The sequence below is a fragment of the Dendronephthya gigantea genome, unplaced genomic scaffold (genome assembly GCF_004324835.1).
Source record: "Dendronephthya gigantea isolate DGI-Jeju-01 unplaced genomic scaffold, DenGig_1.0 000005F, whole genome shotgun sequence".
Classification (NCBI taxonomy): Eukaryota; Metazoa; Cnidaria; class Anthozoa; order Malacalcyonacea; family Nephtheidae; genus Dendronephthya; species Dendronephthya gigantea.
Window position 1 is genome coordinate 734,354 of NW_021163015.1, and position 15,533 is coordinate 749,886.

The 15,533-nt window shown below is 36.7% G+C and overlaps 1 protein-coding gene across 2 annotated transcripts; it reads right to left on the reverse strand.

The window, feature by feature from the left end:
- Window positions 1-1,346: 1,346 nt before the first annotated feature.
- Window positions 1,347-14,713, reverse strand: LOC114516163 (centrosomal protein of 83 kDa-like). Of its 2 annotated transcripts, none has more exons than XM_028535561.1 (23): window positions 14,421-14,713; window positions 13,355-13,518; window positions 13,110-13,250; window positions 12,735-12,806; window positions 9,907-9,947; window positions 9,719-9,830; window positions 9,139-9,237; window positions 7,874-7,957; window positions 7,436-7,495; window positions 7,187-7,258; window positions 7,035-7,090; window positions 6,520-6,706; window positions 6,171-6,283; window positions 5,519-5,600; window positions 4,877-4,954; window positions 4,741-4,802; window positions 4,287-4,366; window positions 3,959-4,022; window positions 3,410-3,521; window positions 2,952-3,052; window positions 2,749-2,797; window positions 2,264-2,374; window positions 1,347-1,588 (listed from the first exon to the last, which is right to left on the reverse strand). In XM_028535561.1, exons 2-23 carry the CDS (start codon window positions 13,508-13,510, stop codon window positions 1,454-1,456), a joined length of 2,067 nt encoding a protein of 688 aa, XP_028391362.1. In that variant the 5' UTR covers window positions 13,511-13,518; window positions 14,421-14,713; the 3' UTR covers window positions 1,347-1,453. The 2 variants fall into 2 exon arrangements, with proteins under 2 accessions (XP_028391362.1, XP_028391363.1); XM_028535562.1 differs by lacking the exon at window positions 14,421-14,713 and adding an exon at window positions 14,224-14,279.
- Between the last annotated feature and the right edge of the window lie 820 nt (window positions 14,714-15,533).

Here is a 15,533-nt window from a genome sequence, read left to right on the forward strand (position 1 = left end):
ACTGAGCCTAGTGCATTTGTAAACAGCGTCAGGCTGCCTTTTAAACAAAAACCTCATCGGGTCAATAAGACGTTTTTGTAGCAGAGTGTTGTTAACTAACTATTGTAAATTTCAAGGGTACTAGCACAAGTATATATTTGACACTAACGAACTCAAGTGCAACTGGAGTGTTGACGCAGAGAGGGCATTGAATCTGACAATTTTCCCCCCATGAAGCAACTGAACTATATTCAGTTTAGGAACGTCTAGAAATATCTAATAATCGCTGATAAGTTGCAAGTTTTTGTCCAAAAGAAAAGTGCAATATCTATCAATAGTTTGCAGAGACAATTTTCACGTTGAGAGCAATTCCTAACAGCCCCAGTTGATCTTATAGGTTAAAGAATTTCACTCTGAAAAATGTGGAATGTTTGTCTAAAGTTATCATTCCAGTTGCTGTAAGAGTTCACTTTGTGGAACCGACCGCAGGCAAGCAGGAAATGCTTGCGGGCGCAGGGAGAACTTGCGACCACTCGGCATTTAAACCACGTCGTGAAATGCTGGTATTAGAGTGTTTAAGATACCCTGGTTCCGGTCTACGGGTACGAGTAGCCTTGTTTATGATCAAAATCCTGCTTGCCTCAAGAGTTTAAGGGCCTGTTTACATGGAGCGAGTTATCCCAGCTAGGCGAAGTAAAAAGCGCATCACATCAAAAGCTTAACCTGATTAGTCTTTCATTATATGCAGTTTTCACCTCGTCTAGTCGGGAAAACTCGCTCTATGTAAACAGGCCCAAAGTATAACAAGCATTATCGAGGTAAATCCCGAAATAATCAAAGAAATCGATGGATAAAAGAATGGCTTCTCGTACCCGCAGACCGAGGTATATTAAGCTCTCTATTAATTTATATTCACAGGAATTCGTTTTCCATTTTAATGTAAATTTTATATAATAGGGAGCTTTAGCAGTGACTACGAGTACGACTACGAGTACGAGATTCGTCATTCTCACGCGTTGTTTGCTTACGCTATCAGTCAAAACTCGTAGTCGTCGGGCATTTGAGTACGAGTTTTTTGATAAACTTCGTACTCGAAAGCCCAACGACTACGAGTTTTGGCTGATGGCGTAAGCAAACAACGCGTGAGAATGACGAATCTCGTACTCGTAGTCGTACTCGTAGTCACTGCTAAAGCTCGCTAATAGCAGGGCTCTGGACGACGGTTTGACAAGAACAATGTTATATGTAAATGAGTTGTACAGGAACCTGAGAAATCTTTAATCTATAAATCGAGCCCAGGAAATGTGTGTACGAGGTGTATAATATTCAGTACACGTTACCGTCGACATGCAATATATGCCGGTTTGTTTGAACGCATTGAGATATTTACGACGATGTATAGTTTAAAAATCTGTACAAAATATATATTATATTCTATATAAACACGATGTAAACAGGAAATACTATACGAGATTCACTTAACTTCATAGAGGTTAGTCCTGGTCGTCAGTTCAGACATCCCTAAGAGATTATCCGCTTGCCTTTGCTGACTTTCTGCCAGGTCATCCAGGCGATCTCGTACGGATGAGATTTCTTGCCGTTGTTGCTCCTATGGAATAGAGAAAGCGTTACATAATATATAAGCTATGAAAAATCTGTGATAAAGCAGCCACACGCAGCCACATTTCTAATACGGGCTCTTTTTTGATACGGACACCCCCCCCCCCCCTATGAAATGAAAACGAGAACCTCTCTGGAGTAAGGTAAAGTCTTTAATACGGATACTCCGTTAACAAAAATTGACTTCTCGAACACAGGCAACTCTTTATTATGACCAATATATCCCTATAATACGAACACTCTCAAACACAGACTCGTCTCTCTAACACATGCAGGCATCTCTCTCTCTCTCGTCACTAATACGGACACCTTTCTCTAAAACGGAGATCTAGCTCTGCTCTTTCTAATACAGACTCTCTTTAATACGGAGTAACTCTAAGACAGACATTTCTGTCTAAAATATCTTTCTCTAATACGGACACCATCCTAAAATACAGACATCTCTCTAATACAGACATCTTTCTCTAATACAGAGATCTCTCTCCAATACAAACGCCCTCTTTAAAATAGATACACAAGGCTCTTTCTCTAATATGGCCACGTCCCCAAAATACACCTCTAATACAGAAACCTCTCTCTAATAAGGACTTTTTATATTAGATTTTATATTACGTCTATTTATAATTGTTCAACATTGAGGGTTCTAGTATGAACATTATTATACCTGATCGAACACGTGAGAAGAAAACTTAAGCGGTGTGCTCGTGATCGCTTGAGGAAATGCTGAATCTGTGTTGTTTAGCATATTCCTGAAATCCACCTGGCGTTTCCTCAGCTGAAGTGAATGAAAACAAAAACCAATTAAAAATCAGGATGAATTCTTGAGATCGTGTTTTGTTCATAAAACACCCCAAAGAAACTCTGTATACATAAGTGCGCAAAAACAGCCCAAGTCTCCTCTATATACATGCTGCGTATGTATATTGCCTGGTTTCCATTTAGCCTAGTCGTTAGTGTTGTGGACTAAATTTTCAAGCGAAATGCGAAATATTTCGCCTGCTTCTTTTGAATTGTGAGCAATGAAGCAGAATTAATATATTTAAGTGGTCGAAATTCAAAAGAAACAGGCGAAATATTTCGCATTTCGGTGAGAAAAACCGCCCGTGGAATTAGGCCCTAACTCATTGTAATAAGCGTGTTTATAATTACTCGATCGAACTGTTTCCGTAATCGTTGATTTTCAACTTCCATATTCTTTCTACAAGAGAAAAAGAAGCGTTAAGCCTCGCAGGAAAACGGGCTGAAATTGCGCATTGTCCTATAAATGGTTGTACCAACAGGAAAATAATAAAAAGGGCCGAGGGAGGTAAACGTAAACTGTAAAGGAGCTACAGTATAATCAATATACCAACCTTACTGCTTCGGTTTCTGCTCTCGCCATTTCTTCCTTCGCCTTCAACAATTTCATAGACTCTTTCATGTCAGCCATTTCCTGTTTGTATTTTTGTCTTTTCTATCAAAACACCCATAAATCATTTAGAAATACCACTCTAATGGACGACTTGCCCTCTAGACTAATTTTTGATCGAAGTAATAAGAAGAAAATAAATCACCACAGCTGGAAAGAGCGTACTTAAATTAGTGCAAATGCAAAGTTTAGCTGTGAAATTTTGTAAAATGCGGAAAATATAGCCATGCGAAGTTCGCATATTTTGTATACTTTTGTATCACGCACGGAATGTGTAACGACCCTGTGACTAAATTAGTTACAAACTTCCGGTCGTAATACAAAAGTATACAAAATTCGACAACTTCTCATGGCTTGGCATGCCTTACCAGACATCACGGTCTTAAAATATATTCACAATACCTTGGCCAGAGCATCAATTTTCTTCTTTGCGTCTTTCACTTCATTCAACACTTTTTGCTGTTTCTCGTTGTATTTCGTCTCTAGTGCATCTTTTTCAACGTTCAACGAATTCCTTTAAAACGAACACGTAGACATTGGGTACAGGCTGAGTAGTGTGTGACAGAATATCAACCATAAATATGGAACCTCTTTAGATATAGAGCACACTGGCAATAGGTGGGACAATGGGCAGCAAATATTGAACACGCTGAACGCTATGCAACATTTAAAAAACAGGAGCTATTGAGAAACACCACTTGTTAATAGAAAAATTTAAAGAAAATTGCTGTTTCTTGGCCAAATGACAGTTGATTGGAAAATTTTGCCGATGACAAATTTCCACCGAAAATAGCTATTTTTCGATGGGCTCCATTTGATGTCCAATCCAATATTTCGGATCAATTTCAGCTGGAGAAAGTTATGGGCATGTTTACATTACCACCAGATGTCATTCCAGTTATATAGTTCCATATATATAGTTCATTTCATATCAGTGTGTGCGTGACTTACCTTGTTTGCTCTCTCTCTTTCTCGTGGTCTTCCTGGGCATGTTGCAAATCTGATCGGGCGATGCCTAAATATAATAGCCGAATCATGGCATTTACGGTATAATAAGCAATAGAAAGGAAATGATGTAAGTACATTAAAAGGTTGGTTTTAAAACACCCATTATTTAGAGGCTCTGTTTCCTGAATAAACAATTTCTGAATAACTTTTAACAAGGCCCAAAAGTTCACCAGAATTATTTTACACTTTAGCTATGTATGACAACTGACTGTAAACTTTATATTCACATAAGCTTGTATTATAATGAAATTAACATCATATAATATCGTACCAATTTCATCGTTTAGCAGATCAACTGTATTCTTTAGTCTTTCATTTGCCGCCATTAACTGTTGCTCGCTGTTGAGGACACTAGAGTAGTCAAGAAATGAAACCCCTTTTTAGACTAAAAGGCCTGTTACACGGTCTAATTTTTCTTGCTACTGCAATGCAATTCTTCTTTTAAGAGATGTAAATTTGGCAACTACCGAACTTTTGTCTTTATTACGCTCTATAGCGCTTCTTACACATATATTTTAAAGACTCTTAACTAATTTACATCTCTTAAAAGTAGAATTGCATCGCAAGTTGCAAGAAAAATTGCACCGTGTAACATGGCCTGAAATGTACGATAATAAATTCTAATGGATAAGCGGGACTAAGAGGTACATTAACAAAGAGGTACTCAGCATCACTCTTTACCCACCATTACCCCGGCCACACTGTTTCCATCGCGAAACAAATACCTTTGAAGCTGTGTTTGTAGTTTCTGTTGCTTCTCCTTCAAGTCTTGTGTTTTAGCCCTCTCCTGGGAAAATCAACATTCCTCCGTTTATTTAAACCAAGACGTTCACATGTTAAAGACTGTCATTCATGCAATACCTTCTCTAGTTCTTCTGAACGGTCTGTCGTTTGTTTAAGCTGATTTCGTATGCTGGACAGTTCTTGTTCCAAAATTTCCTGTTCAATTAAAACGGGATTTTAATTCAACACCAATCACTTAATAGTTTTCTCATTTTTTTTATTAAAATATTATTAATGAAACAAGATGGTATAACGTGTTCAATATCTCTCTACAAATGTATAATGGCACTTTGTATTAAAGAACTACATGCACTTGCATAAGCCTGGGGTCGGTTGTATCAAGCCCGTTTAGCTTAAACGGTGGATAAGTCAAAATTAAATAACACTCTTAGATCTCTCTTGAATGAGTCAACTTGAATATTATGCACTGAATATGTAGTTGTAAACAGTATCTTTGTATTAAGGTTAAAAACATTTAGTTTGCATCTTGAATAAAACGATAGACTTGCCTTCTATTTTGAACTTAACCACCGTTTAAGCTAAACAGGCTTAATACAACATGCCCTTGGTTGTCAGGTCAAAAACTGCATGGATAACAGGTTATAACGTGGGTATATATGAACATTTGGTATATGATTTGGTAATGGACGTTGCTGTTATAGTTTTAGAGCAGGTCATTCATGTAGGGCAGTCAGTCCAGTTATGATCCTTATTCCTTGCCTTAATCTCGTGTACAGATCTCAATTCCTCTTCCAGTTTCTTGACTTCCTCGTGGCGGGAAATTTGTGCCTCACCTTTTGTTCTGTCGAATAAGAGTGAAAAAGATGTGCTAATGGACGTTTGCATAATAGACCAACTTTTTATTCAGGCAACAAAAAGGAAATTTCCGAAAAGTGCATACAAAATTTAATAAAATTATGAAGTTTGGCTGCAAAATATTGTAAAGTACGGAAAATATAGCCATGCGAAGTTGGCAATTTTGTATACTTTTTTACTACGGCCGGAAGTGTGTAACTAAACTAGTTAAACGCTTCCGGCCGTTGTAAAAAAGTATACAAAATTGGCTACTTTGCATGGCTACATTTTCCGTAATACTTGACATTTTGCGGCCAGACTTGGCAATTATACTAATTTCGGTATGCTCTTTCTAGCTGTGGTGATTGATTTCCTTCTTGTTGCCTAGATCTTATAAAGTTGGTCTATTATGCAAAAGGCTCATTTTCATTATGAAATCTAAACACATTGGCTCAATTTGATTGACTATTCCGGCAATGTTATCATTTAGTATGTCAGCTTCCTTGAAAGCTGTTAAATTAAACAATAATTAAAAATTTATTGATTAAAAAAATTGATGAATAATCTTGAGACGTACCTTTCTAAATCTGCTATTGTAGCTTCTAACTGCAAATTATTCTGTTCCATTTTGTTTAATTTCTCCCACTCTTTTTCTTTGGCTGCTTGCTCCCGCTTACAGACGTCCTGTTCCTGGCGCAGGAGAAACAACAGATTAACTAAGCGTGGAAATCCAGGTGAATTTGTGTATGTAGTTTAGATTGCTTGACAATTCAGTCACGCCATGCAAAAATGTTGGCGTTCAGGTGCTGTGTTCAAGTCTTCAGAATACCTTGGTTGAACGAAACTATTTGCTATAAAGCATCATTCTCGCGGCTTGCAAATAAACGAGTAATATTCCGTTGTAAACAGACCTCAGAAAGGCCTACCTTCTCACTGATAACAACATTAAGATGTTCAACTGTATTATCCAAGACGGCAATTTTATTTCGCAATGAATCGCATTCCAGTTTCAAGCTGTCTCTATCGCGTTCCAAATCCCCTCTGTTCTTTGTTAATTCCATTTTCACGTTTGTTATTTCAACTTTGTGCTTGTGATTTGTGTCCAGGAGTCCGCTTTGCGTGCAGAGAGACAAATAAAGTAAGTTGCAATGAGAGATGTAAAAACACTCGGGCCGGTTGTTCGAAAGGCGTTTAGCTTAAACGGTGGATAAGCCAAAGTTTAAAAATACTCTCATTCAGATCTTGTGAATGACTGAACCTGTATCTTACGCATTTAATATGTACTTCCATTGACAATTAAACAATTTACATTTAAGCTGAACGCCTTTCGAACAACCGGTCCCTGGTATATAGAGGGTGTACCGATGCCTTTAAAAATATAAGCTCGACCATAAATGTATATATAGACTTATTCTAGTAAGTAATTGTTTTGTATACATACCCCTTCAATCTATTACATTCATTCTCCAGTTCATAGACCTGGTTGTTCGTCTGGTCCTAAAATTATATCACAAAATATGATGGTTATGTAGAGTAAGATTTAAGATTTACCTATGCAATACATTAACGTCAAGATGATGTCCATTCACATACCAGTTGCTTGTCACCCTTTTCTTTCTCGGTTCGAAGACGCCGACACTGGGCATTTACCGACTCAATTTCACTCTATAGAAGAAACATATATAGTAACCGTAATTATTGTTATATAGAAAGCTGGTCCAAGTGGGAATTTTGATTGGTCCCTGAGATGTTACTAACCCTCAGTCCGGACAGTTTTGGCGGGAAAATTAAATTTTTAATTTTTGTTGTTTTCCCCAAAGCTTATTATAGAACGTTTTTTACCTCCAATTCTTTGCAGTGAGCCGTGGATTCGGCCAGCTGTCGTGCTTGAAGTTTAGACACCTAAAATAATATCATATGACTGTTAAATCTGACATGCGTGAGTCCACCATACAGCTTACGACATCATCCAAAACTCTTAGATTTTCAACTTTGAATTTCGAAGCGGAGTCAAATGTACTTCACTTAGGGGTTGCTTACATGAGCCCGGTTACCCGAGATTCAACGAATCATGAGATGATTTTGAAGTATTGAAATGAGCAGATAACATGATCCTGGCAATCGTATAAACACCACAACAATAGCATGTGCTTGTTTGGTGTCATAAAGACTTATTTCAATACCTCAAAGTCCTCTCACGCTTCGTTGAATCTCGGGTAACCGGGCTCATGTAAACAGCTTCTTAAATTGTTAATTGAAATAGTGCATGCATGTACTTACATGATCGGACTGCAAGCCAGCAGCCTCTCTCTTCTCTCTTAGTTCCTCCAGTTCATTTAACAAACTTTTCACCTTCAGATTGAGCTGTACAAAAGAAATGGTCATGGTCATGGTCATTGTCATGTCATCTGCAGGTTCAATGAATTTACAGATTTCATAGCTTTGCAATGCATGGAATACTGAGCTACTTTATGAAGTTGACATTATCAACGCATATGACAAAAGACTTATGCACTTTTTCAAAATCAGCTTAGTTTTATCGCGCGATTGGGGGATTATTGGGAAATAGTAGATACTTTGTAAAGTTGCAAGCATGCTTCGTGCTCATATACAAACATTAAACAATATAACCATGCTTTGGTTATGATGTCAAATATTTTGATATGGATAACCACGCTGGTTAAATGGTCTATTTCGGGTCCTATGTAAAGTTGCAAGCATGCTTCGTGCTCATATACATCAATTACGCAATTCAGTTATTATAGCTGCAATGTAATTGTTTCTTAATAAACTATCTATCTATCTCATATACAAACATTAAACAATATAACCATGCTTTGGTTATGATGTCAAATATTTTGATATGGATAACCACGCTGGTTAAATGGTCTATTTCGGGTCCTATGTAAAGTTGCAAGCATGCTTCGTGCTCATATACAAACATTAAACAATATAACCATGCTTTGGTTATGATGTCAAATATTTTGATATCGATAACCACGCAGGTTAAATGGTCAAATGCTGGTCCTATGTAAAGTTTCAAGCATGTTTGGTGCTCATATACAAACATCTATATAAAGTTGCAACTTACAGGCATCGAATATGGCCGGAAAACGGTATACTCGACCATGGATTATCACGCTGTTTTAATGGTCAAATGCTGGTCCTATGTAAAGTTTCAAGCATGTTTGGTGCTCATATACAAATCTATATAAACTTGCAACTTGGAAGCATCGAATATGACCGGAAAACGGTATACTGGACCATGGTCGAATACGCCGGATAATAATAACCGTGGTACATAATCGACCATGGTTGAATATACCGGAAAATGGTATGAATGGCATATTCGACCATGGTCGAATATAGTATTGCTTTAATAGTTTGTGCTTGTACCCCACCCCAAGGCCTTTTATAATATACCAAAGGCGAGAAAGTGCAGTTCATCACAGACACTGACGTGGATATATACTGGAGCGACGACAGATTATCGTTATTCATTGGGCCTGAGCATTGGGCCTGAGCCTGTTTATTGTGTTACAAACCTGCGTATTCTCTCTCTGCAGTGTACGCACGCGCTGTGAATCGTTCATGTCTTCATGTTTCTTCATCAAGGAATCGCGTTCTCGTTGTAGGTTCGCGATCTATGAAAAACACCCGAGGTTTTTATTCCCGTATTCTACGTACCGACTACGTAGAAAATCGTCACTGGAAAGTCTGATGTTAAACGAAGTTTTATTGGCTCCGCAAAAACTGACGGACCAATCAAACTCCGTGTAACCTTCGTTCATATGTTGTTGTTGTTCTTGAATCTTGATTCTTAAACCGTGCGAAATATATATTCAGGTGAAATGTTCAGGAAGATTGGCAAAAAAGTCTTCAACCTTTCGGGTTTTTCTGCATGGCTGGATTGTAAGATAATATTATGTGAAGACTTTCCATAAAATTATGTCAATATACCATCGATTTAATGTATTGCAAGAGCTATGTACTGTACTTTAATAGTAGATATAACTCTTTTCTTAATAACTCAGCAGTCTCAGCTAGTTTGTATATATCAAACTTACTGGTAATGAATCTGGTTGGGTCTGCTATGTGTTAAACTCAAAAGACCGTGGAACTCACCTGTGTTTCATATTGACTTTTTACTTCGTCCTGAATTCTTTGATATTGCGAATGCTCGTGTTCGTATTCGGACTTCAGAAAGGAATAGTCGTAACGGAGTTTGTTGAAATTGCTGAAGGATTTAAATTTAACAATAAATTTTCCTGCTCGCAATAATTTCTCACAACAAACATCTATCTAATAATCACCTTTTACTTTTCTGAAGTTCATTTTCCAATGCCTCTAGCCTCTATTAAAAAACAAATATTCTTTAAAGTTGATTTTATCATAGGCAGCCCAGACTTTGACTTGCGCGTGTGATACTCGCGCGCATAGAGATTATAAATAACACTAGAGGAGGCATTGGTATCAGAAACATCCACTGAGCTATATAATAATTCCTGGAGGACCGGCTCGCCATCATCAAGTGAAGCCAAAAAGATGGCGGATTTTAGGCTTTGCTGACGCCACATGGTCCTAAATGGCCTGGGTAGTTACCGCTGACAAACTGCGATCCAAAGACAAAAATTGAGTCATCTCCCTCCTGGTTTTTGATAAAAAATACTTTTGGTTTTCGGTGAATAATTTTTTCCTAACTTTTTGTTTTTAAAATAATAAATTAAAATTGTTTCTTCGTTTCCGGGCTTTCCCAGTTTTACAAATTAAGCGAAGCTGTGGTTTCTTGATCTACTTGTGATGAATTCTTGTGATGTAGTAAATGTTTTATCGGAAGAGAATCAGGTAATCTTTTTGAAATATTTTCGTTTCTTCCGTCTGGACTTTAGTATATAACTAATATACGACTCAAAATTAAAGCTCAAAGCCAGTAAGTCTATCAAAACTTCTGTTATGAAAAGCAAAAATTTTTGCCAACAACATTTTTTGATTTCATTATAATTATTAATTCAAGTTTTATTGGTATGTTACAGTGAACTAGTTTTTTGTGTCAGCCTTTTTGGTAAATTTTCATAATGCAATTTTTTCAAACAGCCAAACTTTTAGTAGAATTGTAGAATTTATACAAGTTATAAGTTTGTGGGTATGTGGCAGACTGTATATTTTTAGCTGAACAAGACATACTAGTCTGACCTGGCAGGGGTTCAGGCAGGTTATTTAACAACCACTGGAGTCAGTGGAGTGGCAGTTCAAGCCTAATCTTTGGCAGGATTTATCATGGTTTACTTAATAGCTATAATTTCTGTAACTTGTACTCACTTTGTAACTATTAATAAAGGGTGGACTAAATTGAGTACTGTGAGACTTATCAGATTTCTTTTATTTTGCAGGAATATGATGCCAGTTGGAAAAAAGCAAGAGATGGCTTGCATCCTTTCATTCCTTTGTTCTGAAATATTGAATTAGAGCAAAATGCAATGTATCATACACATTAGCTGCTCATTGATTATGCCATATTGATTTAATTTTAACCTTTTTCTTACAGTTTAATTCAAATAAATCAATACAAACATTGACTCATTGTGTGGATTGTGTCTCAAATCAATAACAAGTAACCCTTCTTAAATAATTTCCTAAATCATTCCTCCCCCCAAAAGAGCTAGTTAATGGGGATAATTCAGCATAATTGAGAGTGAATAAGCCCCATTTCATTGTGAAAGTTCCTTTGAAACATGAAATCACTGTAACTGCAGTAAAAGAAAACCTACACCAGTTGGTAACATATCAGCTATAATTTCTGAAGTACAATTCTCAATATGTACTAATCATTGTCATAATGGACAATATCACAGGTATTACACTGTATCAAGGTGCATCCATGGTCAGGAATGCTAAATGAGCAATGCTAGAAATCAAATATGGCTTAGCTGAAATTGTATTTTTTGCACATAAAATGTTGATAAATGCATTAGAGTTTAGAAAACTTCAATTTATCTCCATAAAAGATCCAAGCAATTTCTGGCATACAAAAAGTTTAGAAATTCTTAGATGTTTCCTCTAGAAGTTCAAAAATCAATTGGATTTCATGCGGATTGTAAAATATTAAACATGAATAAATCAATTAAACTCGGAAAAATGAAAATTACCGGTGAGGTAGTTGACGTTTTTTCCATATTTTTTGAAGTTATGAATACTTATTTGGCCTGGTATTGGTAAAAACAACGTGTACGACTTGTATACATCTTGAAATAATTTTTTTTCGTATCATAGTTAATAAAATATATCGAGAACAACAAGGTTTCGCACAAAATAAATTTTTTTAAAAAAATCCAGGAGGGGAATGTTTTCGAAGCGGGCTCAGATTTGAGCCTGGTCAGTGGTAACTACCATAGCCATTTAGGACCATGTGGCGTCAGCAGAGCTTCTACGCATGCGCAGAAGGGCGAAGTCCGCCATGTTTTCGGCTTCAAAAAGATGGCGGCGAAGTTACCGAAAAATGACGAGCCGGTCCTCCAGGAATTATTATATAGCTCAGTGGAAACATCAGTCAAAAAAGGGAGCGCGATAATGGGGGGCAAATTCAAGTCCCGGATACTAAGCCAAGCGCTGATTGGCTAGATCAATGCCTCCTTAGCAACCACGTTAGCAACAACTAAAATTTGTATTAAAAAAATTATATTCATTTTTCAGGTCGCTTTGCCGGTTTTTTAAGGAAAAACAGTGTTTTTTGGAACTGGTTTTACTACCTTAGATATCCTGAAATGATATTTTATGGGAAAAAACCATTTAGAAATAAAAAAAACTCGTTAAAAACGACATATTTTGGCCTCGGACATCGTGAATGAGTGAACATCCGGGACTTGAATTTGCCCCCCATTAACGCGCTCCCCAATTTCTCCTCGATGCCCCCTCTAGTTTTATTTATAATCTCTATGCTCGCGCGCGTGTCGCGCTTACGTTGTTTACTTCGTCTATATATTATGACGTCATAATATATAGACGAAGTAAACAACGTAAGCGCGACACGCGCGCGAGTATCACACGCGCAAGTCAAAGTCTGGGCTGCCTATGATTATATCATGCCCCTTTTTGCATGTGGAAGTGGAAAAATTCTAGAAATTCTTTTCAAAATTAAATGTACCTGTCTGTAGGGTTGCTCAATTTCACTTTGCAATCGCATCCTCAGGATTTCCATTTTCTGAGGTGTGAAAACCTAAAAACACAGGTCTGCATAAATAGTCTTTTCGGCAAGGCTGTGTAATGTCATGTTATAAATTCAATGCAATACATACATGCAGAATAAACATAATGTCATTCATATTTCTAAACATTTACACTGGAGTACAATTTCCTCTTAGGGAATGGTAGAAACCGCTGCCTAATAGTTTCCCACATTTAATAATAAAGAACTCTTAATTTATTTGGTTAAATGATCAGGAATGAGCTTTTTAAAGGCAGACCACACTTTAGAACAAATGGCAATACTAGAAACTCTAAATCAATTCATGAATCATACCTGAGATCTGAGTTCTTCACATTCTTGAATCTTAGCATCTTTCTCTGTTCTCGTTCTTGTGATGAGATCTTGACATTGCTTTTGCATTTCTTTCATTTCTTCCCTTGCATCAGTTGAAGCTCTCTCACTTCGTTCTTTTTGCTTCAGGATGGAAGAAAAGAAACCAAATTCAACATGTGATATATTACAAAACTACAGTAATGGGTTAAGGATTACACTTTACTAGTGAAATAATGTTTGCAAACCTCTTGAAGTTGAATGTGTTCAGCTTTCAACATTTCATATGTTGTCTTTAGTTTTTCCATCCTCATGCGTTGCTCTGTGACCACTGACTCCAAATTGCCAACTCTTTCCAGTTTTTGGAGTATCTCAGTCTGGGACAATGGTTGTTCTCCTGCCATTGTACAGACTGTAAAATAAAATTTGGATGTCATTCTTGCTAAGGTTTATTTGTGTTAAATTACAACATACAGCGGCATATTACATATAGCCACACATTACATAGCAAGAGTAGAATTATCCCTGAAGTCACAATCAGGCAAATATAAAGACTATATGTTGTCTGAGCACAGGGCTGTAACTAGAACGGTAATTAGGGGGGTGTTTATACTCATATAGCCAGTTCTGCCTGACGGGTTTCTTTTGTAAGTGCAATAGCTTACAATAGAAATCCGTCGGGCAAAACTGAATATATGAATAAACACCCCCCAATTATCGTTCTAGTTACGGCCCTGTCTGCACATCCATGGGCCGGCAAACTAGCGTATGCATAAATGTTTGGCCACATGTATTGCATATGAAGTAAATGGTCTTGTTAAACAAAGCTTTAATGTCCTTGACCTTTCTCATAATGGTTTTGAACATGAAAAGTCTAATGTTGCAAAAAATTTGTTACATCAGGTTTTCAGCATTTGACATCATTATAAGGAAGATCTACTGGTTCTATCATATCAATCAGAGAGAATTTGATTTAGAAATTGTCCTGAATTTCATGTTTCAAATTTTCTAAGCTCCAATATCTCATATTCATTAAGAAGTTCAGGAGACCAAAATTATTGGATACATTTATCAACAGCACCTAAAACACATCTTAATCCAAACGTAATCAACTAACCTAAGTCTGGGTGCTCTATAATTGTGCCAGCTATGATATTTAATACATGGATTTGAATTTCTAAATTTAAAAATTGGCATATAAAACACTCAAAGCATCCGGTAAGTTTAGTCACTTTAACAATGTTGGACATTGTCACTTTTTCAACAAATTATAACATTAGTAAACATATTAGTTCATCGAAATAACTGTCTTACCTTTTATACAAGTTTAAGAAGCTATGATTTTACTGACATTATCACCTTTGAGTCAAAATATTTGTACAAAGATCACAAAGTTCCAGACTGTGTCGAAGTTTAAAACACCTGAAACTCCAATACTTCGTCTCGTCTAGCAAGGAAACGCGACGCTAAATTTGAGAGAAAGACCTTGTCTGTGCAAACTACATGTTACACTTCACAAAATGTTCTCAAAAGAAGTTCCCTCGGGATTTTCAGAACGTTCTATTTTGTTGTAAAAGTATTTTGAAATCCGCCGCCAAACAAGCGTCTTTGACAACCGTTGGGACTACCATTGCGCATGCTCATTCCATAAACCCAAATATCGTTGCAAAAAATACCAAAAGTGGCAAAAAGTGACGTACATTATTTGCCGTTAGGAAATGCAATTGTATTGTGAAAATTCTCTAAAAATTCAATACTGGATGAGACAAATCATTAGAATGTATATACTACAATGCAATATCGCACACCATGGACGTCTACGCAATACCGCTACGTCATACCTTCTCATTTCTAGGAATTAACAGAGATCAATAGAAATTGTCGACCTGAAATTCATAATCCCAAACTTCTATTATTTGTAGTAATATCCACTGTAATAATAGAGTAAAAAATCACTATACACCGCTAGTAACCCAATCCCAATTACTGTACATTTCATAAATATTGAATAATGAAAATCATCCCCCAAAGTCTATTATCATATGCATGCTACGGTAATTCACATTTCAAGCACATTTCAAGCAGGTTTTACTCAATGTTAATTAGTCATCATCAATATATTTCAAAGGAGGACTCGTTCACTGCAAGTAATGCGTTCACAAGTTCACAAGTGCCCATTGTATGGTATTTTATCATGTATAAACCAACGACGATATAATTTGTTAGCAGGGGAGCATTATACCAGGCTGTTAAATGGTAAATCGCGGGATTATGTAAAATTGCAATCGTCATTAAAGCCCTGTTCAAATAATTACACGCGCAAATTTTCGTTAACAATTTTCATTATGACATTTTACCCGTCTGCGAATGGAGGATCTGAAAGACGTTTGTCATGCCAAATGCATTTCGACGAAACGGATCGAAGGT

Bases quoted from the DNA above. Each gene is read 5' to 3' on its own strand.
- LOC114516163 (XM_028535561.1), bottom strand. From the start codon at position 13,510: ATGGCAGGAGAACAACCATTGTCCCAGACTGAGATACTCCAAAAACTG. The intron at 12,807-13,109 runs GTATGATTCATG...CTGTGTTTTTAG, and splicing joins GTGAAGAACTCAGATCTCAG to GTTTTCACACCTCAGAAAAT. The intron at 7,958-9,138 runs GTTTGTAACACA...TCTTTTGTACAG, and splicing joins TGCAGAGAGAGAATACGCAG to CTCAATCTGAAGGTGAAAAG.